The sequence below is a fragment of the Schistocerca serialis genome, chromosome 11 (assembly GCF_023864345.2).
Source record: "Schistocerca serialis cubense isolate TAMUIC-IGC-003099 chromosome 11, iqSchSeri2.2, whole genome shotgun sequence".
In the NCBI taxonomy this organism is placed as follows: Eukaryota; Metazoa; Arthropoda; class Insecta; order Orthoptera; family Acrididae; genus Schistocerca; species Schistocerca serialis.
The window spans coordinates 90,738,633-90,755,244 of NC_064648.1; the positions used below are offsets into that span (position 1 = coordinate 90,738,633).

General features: G+C 43.9%; 1 protein-coding gene across 1 annotated transcript in view; it reads left to right on the forward strand.

The window, feature by feature from the left end:
* The window catches only part of LOC126427171 (cation-dependent mannose-6-phosphate receptor-like), a 133,585-nt gene that overhangs the window by 48,196 nt on the left and 68,777 nt on the right, over positions 1-16,612 (forward strand). The window contains exon 3 of the mRNA XM_050089398.1: positions 12,010-12,131. Within this exon, the coding sequence (XP_049945355.1) occupies positions 12,010-12,131 (122 nt within the window). The remainder of the gene's footprint in view (positions 1-12,009; positions 12,132-16,612) is intronic.

Genomic DNA, 16,612 nt, shown 5'->3' on the forward strand with positions numbered 1-16,612 from the left:
CCTATTTTTTTTTTTTTTTTTTTTTTTTTTTTTTTTCGTTCCTCTCTGTGCGCTCCTGAAGGCCGGCTCACGTATCTGATGTGTAACGGGTGTCTGGGTAACGCGTAATTCCCAGCCCTGGGTTGACGGGTGCGGTTCGCACGAACCCCATGATACGGGCCGGGCCCAGGGAGGAGTGATTGCCCGAGATGCTACCTTCCCAAATCGCCAATCGGTTCCTCTGTCACGTGTTTCGGTGGTGTGACCTGAGGTGAGAACAGTCACCTACCCCAGTTGGAAGGAGCGCGCCGTTGAAGACGTTGGCAATCGTGGGGGATTTTCTCACACTTAGCCAATCATCTTCACAGTTAATGGCTACGAAATGTTAATGGAATGAGGCTAACGATTCAGAGGTCCTCCCACCTGCGTCGAGGTTCCTCGTGGTTTCCTGTACTGAAGACGGTCAGTCCTTCGCTGTGGTAAATCTGTTTATTATTCAGAAAGGAGTTGATGCAATTCCTGGCCCTGCGAAATTCTGCTCTCGTTTACGCAGTGGCACTCTGATTTTGGAGAATACTACTTATTCTCGAGCACTGACAACTGTTTGGAGCATCGCTCCTCCACGGCTATCCTGTTCGTGTCGAAGCCCGTCAAATGCCGAATTCTTCCTATGGTGTTATTTACCCTAGGCTGCTTGACGGTCTGACAGAGGCAGAAATCCAAACGTACCTCTACGATCAGGGTGTCATTGCCGTCCGTTGGGTGATGAAAAAAGTAGATACGTGTTTAGTGCCCACACGCACTCTCTTTCTCACTTTTGATGGAGCGGTTCTTCCGTCAAAGATCGAAGCTGATTATGAAGTTATCACCGTCAGAGTGTACATTCTGAACCTGACGCACTGCTACCAGTGTCACTATTACGACCACACTTGACTCCTGTCGACACCCCGCCAAATGTGTAACCTGTGGTAGGGATGCTCACGAGTGCAGTTGCCTGCCACCTCCTCCCCGCTGCGTCGACTGCAGTGGCAACCGTGCCGCTTCCTCCTACGATTGTCCCGTCTATCTCTACGAGTGGGCTGTCCGGGAGATCTGGGTAAAGGGAAGTAGTGCCTGAGCCACTCACTCGCAAGTTGTCGGTTAGTCGGAAGCCCCGCGTTCTATCGTCTGGTACCTACAGTACTGTTTTTTGCTACATCTCGTTCCACAAAGAATGTGGCCGTGCAGACGTGACCTCAAATTTAGCGACGAGGTTGTGAAATCTCCCAGCATCGTGGTAGCGTCCCCGTCTCCTCCTCCAGCTGTGCGACACACCACCGAACTCTCGCCTCGTGGGGTGAAGTCACCAGCTACACGGCCGTCAGGCTGGGAACGACAGGAGGAATACTCTCGTGAAGATGTCCTACATCCCTCCGGCCAACCAACACCTGAGTAATCCTCTGATAAGCAGAAAGGCTGCAAGAAGTCAAACAAAGGCAAACAGACTTCTCCTTCGGCGACTCAAAGATCCTCTTCGAGGGTAATGCCACACGATACCCTTGCCCTGCTGGCCTCCGTGCACCACCAACTGTTTTTCTGCCCTGGTCTCTGTAGGCCGACAGCAGAAGAATGCTGACTCTTCTGTAGACGTTGTGGAGCGGGATCCTCCTGCCTCTTTGCCCTGTAGCATCGAGTCTTCGAAGACTGGCACTCGGCAGCCGCCGACGGGACACCCCTTCATTTTTTCCTCGTCACGTCTCTCCTCCGATGTGACGGAGAGGATTTACGACTGCTCTTAGAATGGCAGTGTCCACTTCTTCTCTACCTCCAGAAAACAAAATTGCATCTTCACAACCGCTTTGAATTCTCACATTTCATCCTGGTCCATTTTGACCTCCCCTCCCCCTCCCCCCCCCCTCCCCCCCCTACTTCCCCCCCCCCTCCGCCCGAGGTTGGCATTCCGTATCATGAATGGGTCGTGCTGCTCGTACAGGATGACGTTCGTAATCGACCTGTCTCCCTGACTACCCGCCTTCGAGCTGTTGCATTTCACGTTTTCTTCCTCACTTGGCCTTTTCCATTTTGTACCGTTTACACCCCTCTGTCATACGATGCCACCAGGGAAGACTTCTTCTAGCTTATTGGGCAGCTACCTCACCGCTTTCTGCTTCTCGGTGACTTTAATGTGCATAATCCCTTTTGGGGTCGTCCCACAACCTGTCTGAGAGGCGCCCTCTTCTTAATCGAGTTAATCTTTTCTGCCTTTAACACCGGAGCACCCACGTCCCTTTCAGACTCCGTACACACCTGTTCCCATTTGGACCTATCGTTCTACACTGCCCAGCTTACCCATCGTATTGAGTGGTCTGTTCTCTCTGACACGTACTCGAGCGACCGTCTCCTGTGCACTATCCATTTTCTGACTTCTACCCGACCTCCGTGCACATCAAAATGGCATCTTATTAAGGCCGCCTAGAGGCTTTACTCCTCCGTGGCGACCTGTGATGAACGACATTTCCCCAGTTGTGATGACCAGGTGGAATATCTTAGAAACTTTATCCCTAGCACCACAGAACATTCCATTCCTCAGAGTTTTTCTTTACCACAACATATCTCGGTCCCTTGCTCTCTGCATTTTTAACAATCATTCTACGATGGCAAACTGCTTTCATTATAAACAGGTGCACGCACAGTGTCGTCGCGTTCTTTGGGGTAGCAAAAAGCTAGCTTGATTTTATTCACTACTTCTTTTAACAGTCCCAATCCCTCTTCCATCATGTGGGCAAACCTCCAGTGGCTCTCAGCGACCAAGATACGTTGCCCAATTTCTGGCCTGACAGTAGCAAATGATCTCATTGTGGACCCTATTGCTATCTCCAACACCTCGGACCACTATTTTGCAGAGATTTGGAGTTCCACCCACTATCACCCTGCCTTCCTCCATCGGAAACGAATGCAGGATGCTCGGGCGGTACCCTTATCTTCTGTAATCACGAGTGATACAGTACCACCTTTACTGTGACCGAGCTAGATCGTGCTCTCGCTTCATCCCGATCCTCCACCCTGGGGCCAGACGCTGTTCACATTCGGATGTTGCAGCACCATTCTCTTGTGGGCGAATACTTTCTGCTTAATATGTACAACCGCATCTGGGCAGTGGGCTTATTTCCCAGATGCTGGTGTGAAGCCACTGTCATACCCATACCTAAGCTCATACCTTCTTTCTAGCTACTGCCCCATTTCCCTCACCAGTTGTGTTTGCAATGTGTTGGAAGGTACGATTCGTGCCCAGGTGATACGGTGACTCGAGTCTCACATTTACTAACCGATGCCCAGTACGGATTTGGTGTGCGGCATTTTGCAGTTGACCGTCTAGTCACTTTGTCCACCCGTGTCTCGAATGGTTTTCTGCGGAAATCCCAGACTGTGGCCACGTTTTTGGATGAGAAAAGCCGACAACACCTGCTGCAGGACGGGTATCCTCTGTACACTCTACATGTGGGGCTTTCGTGGCTACCTGCCCCATTTCCTTCAAGAATTTTTAAAAGACCGAGCTTTCGAGGTACATCTACATCTACATGACTATTATGCAATTCACATTTGAGAGCTTGGCAGAGGGTTCATCGAACAACAATCATACTATCTCTCTACCATTCCACTCCCGAACAGCGTGCGGGAAAAACGAACACCTAAACCTTTCTGTTCGAGCTCTCATTTCTCTTATTTTATTTTCGTGATCATTCCTACCTATGTAGGTTGGGCGCAACAAAATATTTTCGCATTACGAAGAGAAAGTTGGTGACTGAAATTTCGTAAATAGATCTCACCCCGACGAAAAACGTCTTTGCTTTAATGACTTCCATCCCAACTCTCGTATCATATCTGCCACACTCTCTCCCCTATTACGTGATAATACAATACGAACTGCCCTTTTTTGCACCCTTTCGATGTCCTCCGTCAATTCCACCTGGTAAGGATCCCACACCGCGCAGCAATATTCTAACAGGACGAACGAGTGTAGTGTAAGCTGTCTCTTTAGTGGACTTGTTGTATCTTCTAAGTGTCCTGCCAATGAAACGCAACCTTTGGCTCGCCTTCCCCACAATATTATCTATGTGGTCTTTCCAACTGAAGTTGTTCGTAATTTTAACACCCAGGTACTTAGTTGAATTGACAGCCTTGAGAATTGTACTATTTATCGAGTAATCGAATTCCAACAGATTTCTTTTGGAACTCATGTGGATCACCTCACACTTTTCATTATTTAGCGTCAACTGCCACCTGCCACACCATACAGCAATATTTTCTAAATCGCTTTGCAACTGATACTGGTCTTCGGTTGACCTTACTAGACGGTAAATTACAGCATCATCTGCGAACAACCTAAGACAACTGCTCAGATTGTCACCCAGGTCATTTATACAGATCAGGAACAGCAGAGGTCCCAGGACGCCTCCCTGGGGAACACCTGATATCACTTCAGTTTTACTCGATGATTTGCTGTCTATTACTACGAATTGCAACCTGTGACCTTCCTGACAGGAAATCACGAATCCAGTCGCACAGCTGAGACGATACCACATAGGCCCGCAACTTGATTAGAAGTTGCATGTGAGGAACGGTGTCAAAAGCCTTCCGGAAATCCAGAAATACGGAATCAACCTGAGATCCCCTGTTGATAGCGGCCATTACTTCGTGCAAATAAAGAGCTAGCTGCGTTGCACAAGAATGATGTTTTCTGAAACCATGCTGATTACGTATCAATAGATCATTCCCTTCGAAGTGATTCATAATGTTTGCATACCTTATATGCTCCAAAACCCTACTGCCAACCGACGTCAATGACATAGGTCTGTAGGTTGATGGATTACTCCTACTACCCTTCTTAAACACTGGTGCGACCTGCGCAATTTTCCAATCTGTAGGTACAGATCTATCGGTGAGCGAGCGGTTGTACATGATTGCTAAGTAGGGAGCTATTGTATCAGTGTAATCTGAAAGGAACCTAATCGGTATACAATCTGGACCTGAAGACTTGCCTGTATCAAGCGATTTGAGTTGCTTCGCAACCCCTAAGGTATCTACTTCTAAGAAACTCATGCTAGCAGCTGTTCATGTTTCAAATTCTGGAATATTCCATTCGTCTTCCCTGGTGAAGGAATTTTGGAAAACTCCGTTCAGTAACTCCGCTTTAGCGGCACAGTCGGTGGTAACAGTACCATCGGCACTGCGCAGCGAAGGTATTGACTGCGTCTTGCCGCTTGTGTACTTTACATACGACCAGAATTTCTTCGGATTTTCTACCAAATTTCGAGACAATGTTTCGTTGTGGAACCTATTAAAGGCATCTCGCATTGAAGTCCATGCCAAATTTCGCACGTCTGTAAATTTTAGCCAATCTTCGGGATTTCGCGTTCTTCTGAACTTTGCATGCTTTTTCCGTTGCCCCTGCAACAGCGTTCGGACCTGATTTGTGTACCATGGGGGATCAGCTCCATCTCTTACCAATTTATGAGGTATGAATCTCTCAATTGCTGTTGCTACTATATCTTTGAATTTGAGCCACATCTCATCTACATTTGCATAGACAGTTCGGAAGGAATGGAGATTGTCTCTTAGGAAGGCTTCTAGTGACACTTTACCCGCTTTTTTTAAATAAAATTATTTCCGTTTGTTTCTGGTGGATTTGGAAGAAATGGTATTGAGCCTAGCTACAACGACCCTGTGATCACTAATCCCTGTATCAGTCACGATGGTCTCTATTAGCTCTGGATTGTGGGTGGCTAAGAGGTCAAGTGTGTTTTCGCAACCATTTACAATTCACGTGGGTTCGTGGACTAACTGCTCGAAATAATTTTCGGAGAAAGCATTTAGGACAATCTCGGAAGATGTTTTCTGCCTACCACTGGTCTTGAACAAGTATTTTTGCCAACATATCGAGGGAAGGTTGAAGTCCCCACCAACTATAACCGTATGAGTGGGATATTTATTTGTTACGAGACTCAAATTTTCTCTGAACTGTTCTGCAACTATATCATCGGAGTCTGGGGGTCGGTAGAAGGAGCCAATTATTAACTTATTTCGGCTGTTAAGTATAAGCCCCACCCATACCAATTCGCACGGAGTATCAACCTCGACTTCACTACAAGGTAAACCACTACTGACAGACACAAACACTCCACCACCAATTCTGCCTAATCTATCTTTCCTGAACACCGTCTGAGACTTCGTAAAAATTTCTGCAGAACTTATTTCAGGCTTTAGCCAGCTTTCTGTATCTATAACGATTTCAGCTTCTGTGCTTTGTATTAGTGCTTGTAGCTCAGGGGCTTTCCCAGCACAACTACAACAATTTACAACTACAATTCCGACTGTTCCTTGCTCCAAGCACATCCTGTATTTGCCATGCACCCTTTGAGATTGCAGCCCACCCCGTACTTTCCCGTGGCCTTCTAACCTAAAAAACCGCCTAGTCCACGCCACACACCCTCCGCTACCCGTCTAGCCGCCAGCTGAGTGTAGTGAACCCCTGACCTATTCAGCCGAACCTGAAACCCCACAACCCTATGGCGCAAGTCAAGGAATAAACGTGCGGCTTCTGCTCTGTCGCACACCTTTATGCGGGAAAACGGTGCGCATAATCATTCTATCCTCAGCGTCGTCCTATTTGCTATCGCCATTAACCCTATAATGGCTTGTCTTCCGCCGGAAATCTCTGACTTCCTGTTTGTTGGTGATTTTACCATCTATTATGTTTCTCTTCAGCTATGGCTCAATCGTCTTTACTCGTGGAACGTCAAAAGTGGCTTTCGGTTTTCTTCTACATCTACATCTACATCTACATCCATACTCCGCAAGCCACCTGACAGTGTGTGGTGGAGGGTACCTTGAGTACCTCTATCGGTTCTCCCTTCTATTCCAGTCTCATATTATTCGTGGAAAGAAGGATTGTCGGAATGCCTCTGTGTGGGCTTTAATCTCTGTGATTTTATCGTCGTGGTCTTTTCGCGACATATACGTAGGAAGGCGACTCCTCGGTGAAGGTATGTCCTCGAAACTTCAACAAAAGCCCGTACCGAGCTACTGAGCGTCTCTCCTGCAGAGTCTTCTGCTGGAGTTTATCTGTCATCTCCGTAATGCTTTCGCGATTACTAAATGATTCTGTAACGAAGTGCGCTGCTCTCTGTTGGATCTTCTCTATCTCTTCTATCAACCCTATATGGTACGGATCCCACACTACTGAGCAGTATTCAAGCAGTGGGCGAACAAACGTACTGTAACCTACTTCCTTTGTTTTTGGGTTGCATTTCCTTAGGATTCTTCCAATGAATCTCAGTCTGGCATCTGCTTTACTGACGATCAACTTTATATGATCATTCCATTTTAAATCACTCCTAATGCGTACTCCCAGATAATTTATGGAATTAACTGCTTCCAGTTGCTGACCTCCTATATTGTAGCTAAATGATGAGGGATCTTTCTTTCTATGTATTCACAGCACATTACACTTGTCTACATTGAGATTCAATTGCCATTCGCTGCACCATGCGTCAATTCGCTGCAGATCCTCCTGCATTTCAGTACAATTTTCCATTGTTACAACCTCTCGATACACCACAGCATCATCTGCAAAAAGCCTCAGTGAACTTCCGATGTCATCCACAAGGTCATTTATGTATACCGTGAATAGCAACGGTCCTACGACACTCCCCTGCGGCACACCTGAAATCACTCTTACTTCGTAAGACTTCTCTCCATTGAGAATGACATGCTGCGTTCTGTTATCTAGGTACTCTTCAATCCAATCACATAATTGGTCTGATAGTCCATATGCTCTTACTTTGTTCAGTAAACATCTGTGGGGAACTGTATCGAACGCCTTGTGGAAGTTAAGAAACACGGCATCTACCTGGGAACCCATGTCTATGGCCCTCTGAGTCTCGTGGACGAATAGCACGAGCTGGGTTTCACACGACTGTCTTTTTCGAAACCCATGCTGATTCCTACAGAGTAGATTTCTAGTCTCCAGAAAAGTAATTATACTCGAACATAATACGTGTTCCAAAATTCTACAACTGATAGACGTTAGAGATATAGGTCTATAGTTCTGCACATCTATTCAACGTCCCTTCTTGAAAATGGGGATGACCTGTGCCCTTTTCAAATCCTTTGGAATGCTACGCTCTTCTAGAGACCTATGGTACACCGCTGCAAGAAGGGGGGCAAGTTCCTTCGCGTACTCTGTGTAAAATCGAACTGGTATCTCATCAGATCCAGCGGCTTTTCCTCTTTTGAGTGATTTTAATTGTTTCTCTATCCCTCTGTCGTCTATTTGGATATCTACCATTTTGTCATCTGTGCGACAATCTAGAGAAGGAACTACAGTGCAGTCTTCCTCTGTGAAACAGCTTTGGGAAAAGACATTTAGTATTTCGGCCTTTAGTCTGTCATCCTCTGTTTCAGTACTATTTTGGTCACAGAGTGTCTGGACATTTTGTTTTGATTTAACTACTGCTTTGACATAAGACTAAAATTTCTTAGGATTTTCTGCCAAGTCAGTACATAGAACTTTACTTTCGAATTCATTGAACGTCTCTCACATAGCCCTTCTCACACTACATTTCGCTTCGCATAATTTTTGTTTGTCTGCAAGGCTTTGGCTATGTTTCTGGCAAAACTCTCTCGGTCCTCCCACGTGTCTTACCTGGCAGCCTGCTGTATGCAGTTCCTCGGTGTCCTACATGTCCTCAGTGGTACTTCCTGGGGTGCAGATTGAACCACCGCTCTCTGTTTGTACCGGTCCCATGTCTTTTCGAAACTAGACTGTGGGTGTTTCGTTTATGCATCTGCACACCGTCCTTCTTATGCCCTCTCAATACTGTCCACCATCGTGGCATCTGTTTGGCCGCTGGTACCTTTTACTCTAGCCCGGTTGAAAGTCTGTATGCAGAAGCTGCCGAACTACATCTGTCCTACCACCGTGACTTTCTCCCCAACAGATATGCGTGGCGTTTGTCTGCCGTGCGTGGCCACCCATCCTGTGCCTCCTTCTTCAGTGACTTCTTTTATCTCTAGTACTGGGTGCGTCCCTGTTCTGTTACCTCCTGGAGTTTGCTTTCGGATCTTACTCTGACAGCTTAACTTCATGCTATTTGCATCTTTCCTGGTGGCTTCGTGTCCTCAGCTTTGTGGGGTGGCCCGTGTTCATCTCGCCCTTCATTCACTTCCTAAGGACCCTACTCCGGCCTCACTTTATCACGTTCTGTTTCACGACCTTCGCGTGGAACTGTGCGACTGTATCTTTGTGTACACTGACGGCTCTCTGACTGACTGTGGTGTCGGGTGTGCCTTCGTCATTGTCACCGACGCTATTTGGTATAAGCTCCCGGCATGCTGCTCAATATTTACAGCAGAGCTCTTTGCGCTGTATCAGGCCACGAAGTACATCTGCTCAGACACTCTGTGTCCTTCAAAGCCTCTGTGTGCTGCACACTGTTCTTCCCTTAGTGCAACAGGTCCAGGAAAGCTCTCACTTGCTCACTCTTGATGGAGCCACTGTGATGTTTATGAGGGTTCCTGGTCACTTTGGTCTGACAGGATACGAGGCCGCTGACACTGCTGCTCGTATCTCAGCTCGCCAGTTCTTATATTCTCTCCGATGATCTCTGTGTTGCAGTGTGTCAGCAGGTGGTGTCACTTTGGCATCACCACTGGTCCTCCCTACGTGGGAACAAGCCCTGAGTTATGGTATATTGATAATTTTTACTTATGGACCGTCTGACAGCAACTGAATAAAACACAACGTTTCGCCTTTATTTTCTGCAAGGCATCATCAGTGGCCTGGAATATGTACATATGTTAGCTATTTAATTTACATTTTTGTCACTGTGCCTATAGGTTATAAACAGTTCTGGTGGTTGGTATTTTCAATTAAGTAGTAATGTTTTGAACTGTAGTTACAGGTTACATGGACAATTGCTTACATATTAGGCTCCTGTTGCACTTTTGGTGTTGTTCTTCTTCTTATGAATGCCAATTTGCAGTTTTTTTCCCCACATTCCACAATGGAAGAACACGGTGCCTTTACCTTTCATTAGTAAGGTTACAGATCGAATCGGCAAAATTTTGCTGAAACATAAAGTGAAACTGGTATTCAAACCTACCAGAAAAATAGGACAAGTACTTCATTCTGTTAAAGATAGAAGGCCACCATTATCATCTAGCGGTGTGTATAAAATTCCGTGTACCTGGGGCAAGGTCTATATTGGTACTATGAAAAGAAGTGTGAATATGAGGGTAAAGGAGCATAAAAGTCTTTGCCGACTGGGTAAAATAGATAAATCGGCCATTCCAGAACATGCACTTCAGTCCGGTGACCATGTAGTTAAGTTTTCTGAAACTACAGTTTTAAGTGCTACCACGAACTGTTATCCACGACTGTATAGGGCGGCTATTGAAATTTATAAACATGAAGATAATTTTAATAGAAAAGAAGAGGCCTTGAAATTAAGCGAGATATGGACAGTGGCGTTACAGAATCAATAAGTGATTTTTATCTATGACAGACTATTATCGATAGTTACTTTTTATCTTTGACTAGTTTTCTCTCTGCTACTATGTGCGAGCTAGACCACGCCCACTTTCCTCGGTATTTAGGCCGCTCTCCGACGCCCGACTCGTCAGTCGACAGGACTCAACAGGACCACCCATACCTCTGAGGATGTCCAACGTAGTATTGGACGAAACATTAGGAATAGAAGTATTCCATGGACCACGGCCATATAACCCGGAAGAATTATAAACAACAGTACCATCCGGTCGTGAAAGCCTTCATTGTATGATTAGTAAATATGCTTGTACAAAAAGTGTCTGTGCTATTAGTGTTGGTATTATCAGTTGAAATATGAGTTTTCTTAGCAGTTAAAGATCTGTGGCATGTTAACAGCTGTGAGAAATAATGCTGCTGTGTCTGTTCTTGTGCCCTGTGTGCCTGTAACAATATGTTTGCATGGGGCAGGCTGAAATATTTCAGAATATAATCTCACGGTCACACCCAGCAACAAACATTTTTACTATTGACATGAATTTGTAATTAATAGTTGGTGTATAACTAAGAGTTATGCACCTGACGAAAGTAGCATGCTGGTGATACCCATAGTGCCAGTAAAGACTGGAAAGTAAATGTGACGCAAGCTGAGAAAGCATTATCTTATTATATACGGGGTGTACAGAAAGTCTGAGAACACTTTCAATTATTCATTGCACAAGAACCAAACATTGTCAAGATATCATACATGTGTCATTTTGAAGAGAAACCCTGAAAGTTGTGCCCCTCCCCCCCCCCCCCCCCCCCCCAATTGTATATCGCTGCATCATAGGTTGTTTATTTTCCAAAAGGTAAATTTTTTTTTTGCCTTGTCACGTCGAAAATAGTATGGGCCATTCTTCTTCGCCAAGAGCACTGTCACTGGATATTCCTACTTGGACATGTTGTAGCAATGGCTGATGCCTCAAATCCAATCGGACTCTCAGTTCATCTCTCAGCAGGATGGGGCTCCACCCCATTTTCATCGTAAAGTTCACGGATACCTGAACACGGAGCTGCTACATTGATGGATCGGCTGTGCTACAGAAGGGGACAGCTGTTTCACTAAATGGCCTCCCCGATCACCAGATCTCACTCTGTGTGCCTTTTTTGTGTGGGGACACATTAAAGATCTGGTGTATGGACTGCCTCTACCCCGTGATGTAGCAGAGCTCTGAGAGCGAATATGGGAAGCAATTGCCACAGTCGAAGATGCCATGCTGGGACGGGTATGGCAAGAATTCGATTACTGTATTGATGTCTGCCAGGTCACTCATGGTTCGCGTATTGAATGTTTGTAAAAATAACTTTCAGTTTCTCTTCAAAATGCAGTATGTATGACATCTGTACAATGTTTAGTTCTTGTACAATAAATAATAGAAAGTGTTCCCGGACTTCATGTACATTGTGTATTTTGTTCTTTTCAATGTTATTTCTAGAGATTTCAAACTGACTTTCTTCAACAGGTTTGCTTGTTAAACTCGACGTCTAATGACTACACAAATTTGGGCCGTGCAAATGAGACATCTTTTGTGAATGAGGATGGCCTGTACAACCCCATCTACCTACAGTACAAATACGGAAACAGGTATTTACAGTAAATGAACAGTACTGGAATTCAGTAACAAATTTTGCATGCTGTCTGAATTGTGGTTCTGTGCTTGGTTATATTACTTAGCATATAAATTTAGTGAGGCAAATTATATTAAACTCTGATGTTCTATAGCAACACTACATATAATGTGAAATTCAAATCATTGGCTACAAAAGTCAGTGAACTCTTACCTAACAGTAACTGGAAACACAGGGAGAAAAAAACGATCTGGTACAAACACAGTCCACATAACAGTCGCAACTCTCCGTCTCAATTTTTGTAACACCCAGCGATAGCAGTGCATTGAGCAGCCATTGAGCAACACTTCCTGAATGTGATACCGGATGAATGTGAATACTAAGTTTTATATTGATTTGTAACATACTTTTCACATTTTTGTTGTGTATGTAGTGCCATAAAAATAAACAATAACTGAAAAATTACACCACATTTATCATTACAGTGGAACCTCACTTAACGAGCACCTCCTGTAATGCGCAATTCGCATAACAAACAAAACAAATTGTAAAGAAATGGCTTTGCTTAACGAGTGACGACGATTTAGTGTGATGTCACCAGCTGTTTGTGCACAGCAGGGGAAACATTCAAACAACGTAAACCCCTTTCAACATCAGCAGAGGAATATGTACAATGTCTAGTTTGTACTGAAGTTTTAGTTTGATTGTTTTTCTGCTACCATCTTAGTGCAGCTTGTGATCACACATTTTTCTAAACTTGTTTTCACACAAAGTGTTTCTTCTGTGTGTGCAAATTTTACCAACCTTTGTAGAAATGTACCCGAAGATAAAGCCGCAAGATGATGACCATAAGAGAAAGAAAATGGTCATAGAAACGAAACATAAAATCATGATGTGAGTGTTGCTGATTTAGCACACACATACAATCAGTCTACATCAACTATTTGCTCTACCCTCGAGAACAAGGACATGATTATGGAGATAGATGCTTGTTCAGTACAGTTCCCCACAGTCGTTTAATGAACAAAGTAAGAGCATATGGACTATTGGACCAATTGTGTGATTGGATTGAAGAGTTCCTAGATAACAGAACGCAGCATGTCATGCTCAATGGAGAGAAGTCTTCCGAAGTAAGAGTGATTTCAGGTGTGCCGCAGGGGAGTGTCGTAGGACCTTTGCTATTCACGGTATACATAAATGACCTTGTGGATGACATCGGAAGTTCACTGAGGGTTTTTGCAGATCATGCTGTGGTATATCGAAAGGTTGTAACACTGGAAAATTGTACTGAAATGCAGGAGGATCTGCAGCGAATTGACGCATGGTGCAGCGAATGGCAATTGAATCTCAATGTAGACAAGTGTAATGTGCTGTGAATACATAGAAAGAAAGATCCCTCATCATTTAGCTACAATATAGGAGGTCAGCAACTGGAAGCAGTTAATTCCATAAATTATCTGGGAGTACGCATTAGGAGTGATTTAAAATGGAATGATCATATAAAGTTGATCGTCAGTAAAGCAGATGCCAGACTGAGATTCATTGGAAGAATCCTAAGGAAATGCAACCCAAAAACAAAGGAAGTAGGTTACAGTACGCTTGTTTGCCCACTGCTTGAATACTGCTCAGTAGTGTGGGATCCGTACCATATAGGGTTGATAGAAGAGATAGAGAAGATCCAACGGAGAGCAGCGCACTTCGTTACAGAATCATTTAGTAATCGCGAAAGCGTTACGGAGATGACAGATAAACTCCAGCGGAAGACTCTGCAGGAGAGACGCTCAGTAGCTCGGTACGGGCTTTTGTTGAAGTTTCGAGGACATACCTTCACCGAGGAGTCAAGCAGTATATTGCTCCCTCCTACGTATATGCCGCGAAAAGACCACGACGATAAAATCACAGAGATTAAAGCCCACACAGAGGCATACCGACAATCCTTCTTTCCACGAACAATATGAGACTGGAATAGAAGGGAGAACCGATAGAGGTACTCAAGGTACCCTCCACCACACACTGTCAGGTGGCTTGCAGAGTATGGATGTAGATGTAGATGTAGAAAGGGAGTGACAAGTGTATCTAAAAAATGGTTTCATATTCTGTATGATGTCAAAAGGTTGTTCCTTATATGAATAAATGAAAAGCAATTGCAAGGCAACACTATTAATGAGAACATCATTTGTGAGAAGGTGAGAGTGATTTTTGCCAATCTCGTTAAGATGATGACAGGATCATCAGCAGCCAAAGAAGTATTTAAGGGAAGCTGTGGGTGGCTTGAGGACTTTACGAAAGGAACCGGCATCCAAAAAGTTGTGAGGCACAGCAAAACAGCCAGCTGCAACACAAAGGCAGCAGAGAACTTCTTCAGCAACTTCGAGATGCTCATAGGTTCTAGGGTCATCTGCCGCAACAGGTTTGTAATTGTGGTGAGGTGGGTCTATTCTGGAAAGAGATGCCGAAGTGGACCGTTGTAACAGCGGAGGAGAATGCATTCCCAGTCACAAGCCAATGAAAGACTCGCCTCTCACGATTATTCTGGGCCGCTGCAAGTGGCGATTCGGAAATTAAACCACTACTTGTTTACCGTTCACAAACTGCACAAGTCTTCAAGAAGTGTCAAGTCCAGAAGAGCAGGTTAAATGTGAAGTGGAGGTTCAACACAAGACTTCGGTGACGTGTGATCTTTTTTGTGATTGGATCAGTTTGGAACTTTGATGAAAAACTGTTTGCTTGAGGTGAATCTATCACTTCGTGTCTTGCTTGTTATGGACAATGCTCCTGCCCATTCTCCAGGCCATCAAGACCACCTCGTTGAAGAATTTCAATTCATCAAGATCCAATTTCTGCCTCCCAACACCACTCCATTACTCCAACCTATGGACCAGCAGGTTACTTCTAACTTTAAGAAGCTGTACACTAAAGCACTATTCGAGCATTGCTTTAAACTGACTGAAGCTACCAATCTCATTCTCAGAGAGTTTTGGAAATATCACTTTAACATCGTTGCCTCTGTCAAGGTGATGGAAAATACATGAGAGGGGGTCACCGAGAGAACTTTGTTCTGCTTGGAAGAAGCTTTGGTCAGAGTGCATTGTCGAATGTGACTCTGAGGCATTTGAGCCTGTTACCTGTGGAGTCTGTAGTCAGTGAGATTGTGTCTTTGACCGAGAGCATAGGACTAGAAGTGGATAACAGTGATATCAATGAGCTTGTGGAAGATCACAGCCAAGAAATGACCACCAAAGAGCTTATCGCGTTGCAGTGTGTTTCACAGCAGGAAGTTGTGAAGTTCTTCAGAGAAGGGGGAGGAGGAGGAGGAGGAAGCAGTAACAGCAGAGTAGAAGCTTCTGGCACAATAAGAGGAATGCTGAAAGTGTGGGAATCGGTTGTATTGTACATTGGAAATCATCACTCCAATAAAGCAGTGGCTACGTGCACTACAAATTTATTTGACGATAACACTGTGTCACATTTTTGCCAAGTGTTGAAGCATTTGTAGAAACAAATTACTATAAATAGCTTTCTAGTAAAAAACAATTAGTGGTGTATTGTAAACAGTTAAGCACATAATACTATATGTGCAATTTTCTTTGAATAAATGACATGTATAAGATAAAACTTTTAGTACTTTTCTGAATATAATACATTATCATATTTTATTTTAAATTATATGAGACAAATTGTTTCCCTTAATGAGTGTTTCGCACTATGAGCAAGATTCTCTAATGAATTATGCTCGCTGTGCGAGGTTCCACTGTATTTAGTTTCCTAAGGACCCTAAGAGATACAAAACTGTGCATTACATTACAGTTTATTTATGATTCTCGTGTAATGTACAGACATTTACCGATCGATATCATTTTTCTTTAATAACAAAAAATTGCTGATAAACACCAGAAGACATGATCTTTTACAGAAAGATCACATATCTAATGAAGCAGATATCACACACATAGCCAAATCAGTGAATGTGGAACGTAGGAACCTATATGGAAGTGATACTTACATTATTTAATGTATCAAATAAGCCACCACAACTGTAGCTTAAGGGATAATAAATCATCAAAATCAGTAAAACTGTTTCCCAGCACAGGAGAAACCAATTCCACAGTTGTTACTAAATCTGAGCCACCAACAGCAAGAATCTTCAACACATTCGCTTTTGAAAGAAAAGTAATTCATTTACAATAACATTTGTGTGTTAGGAAATCAACTTAAGTGTAAAAATGGGCGAATCATAAGACACCAAAAAATTTTAAGCTTCAAGGGAAGTGCCTATGGCAGTAACAATAAACAACAACAGAAATACATGTTTTAACGCATGACATAGGTGTTTATATTCTATTGCTTTGGGAGATTCCACGGTGACTCGTGCTATATTTTGAAATCAGTGTTTTATTATGTTGACTTGTTATCAATCTATTAACACACATTTTATTTTGTAAATCATCATTACAAATTGTTTTCTCCAGGCAAAGGTCTTCAATTGTTATTTAAGCA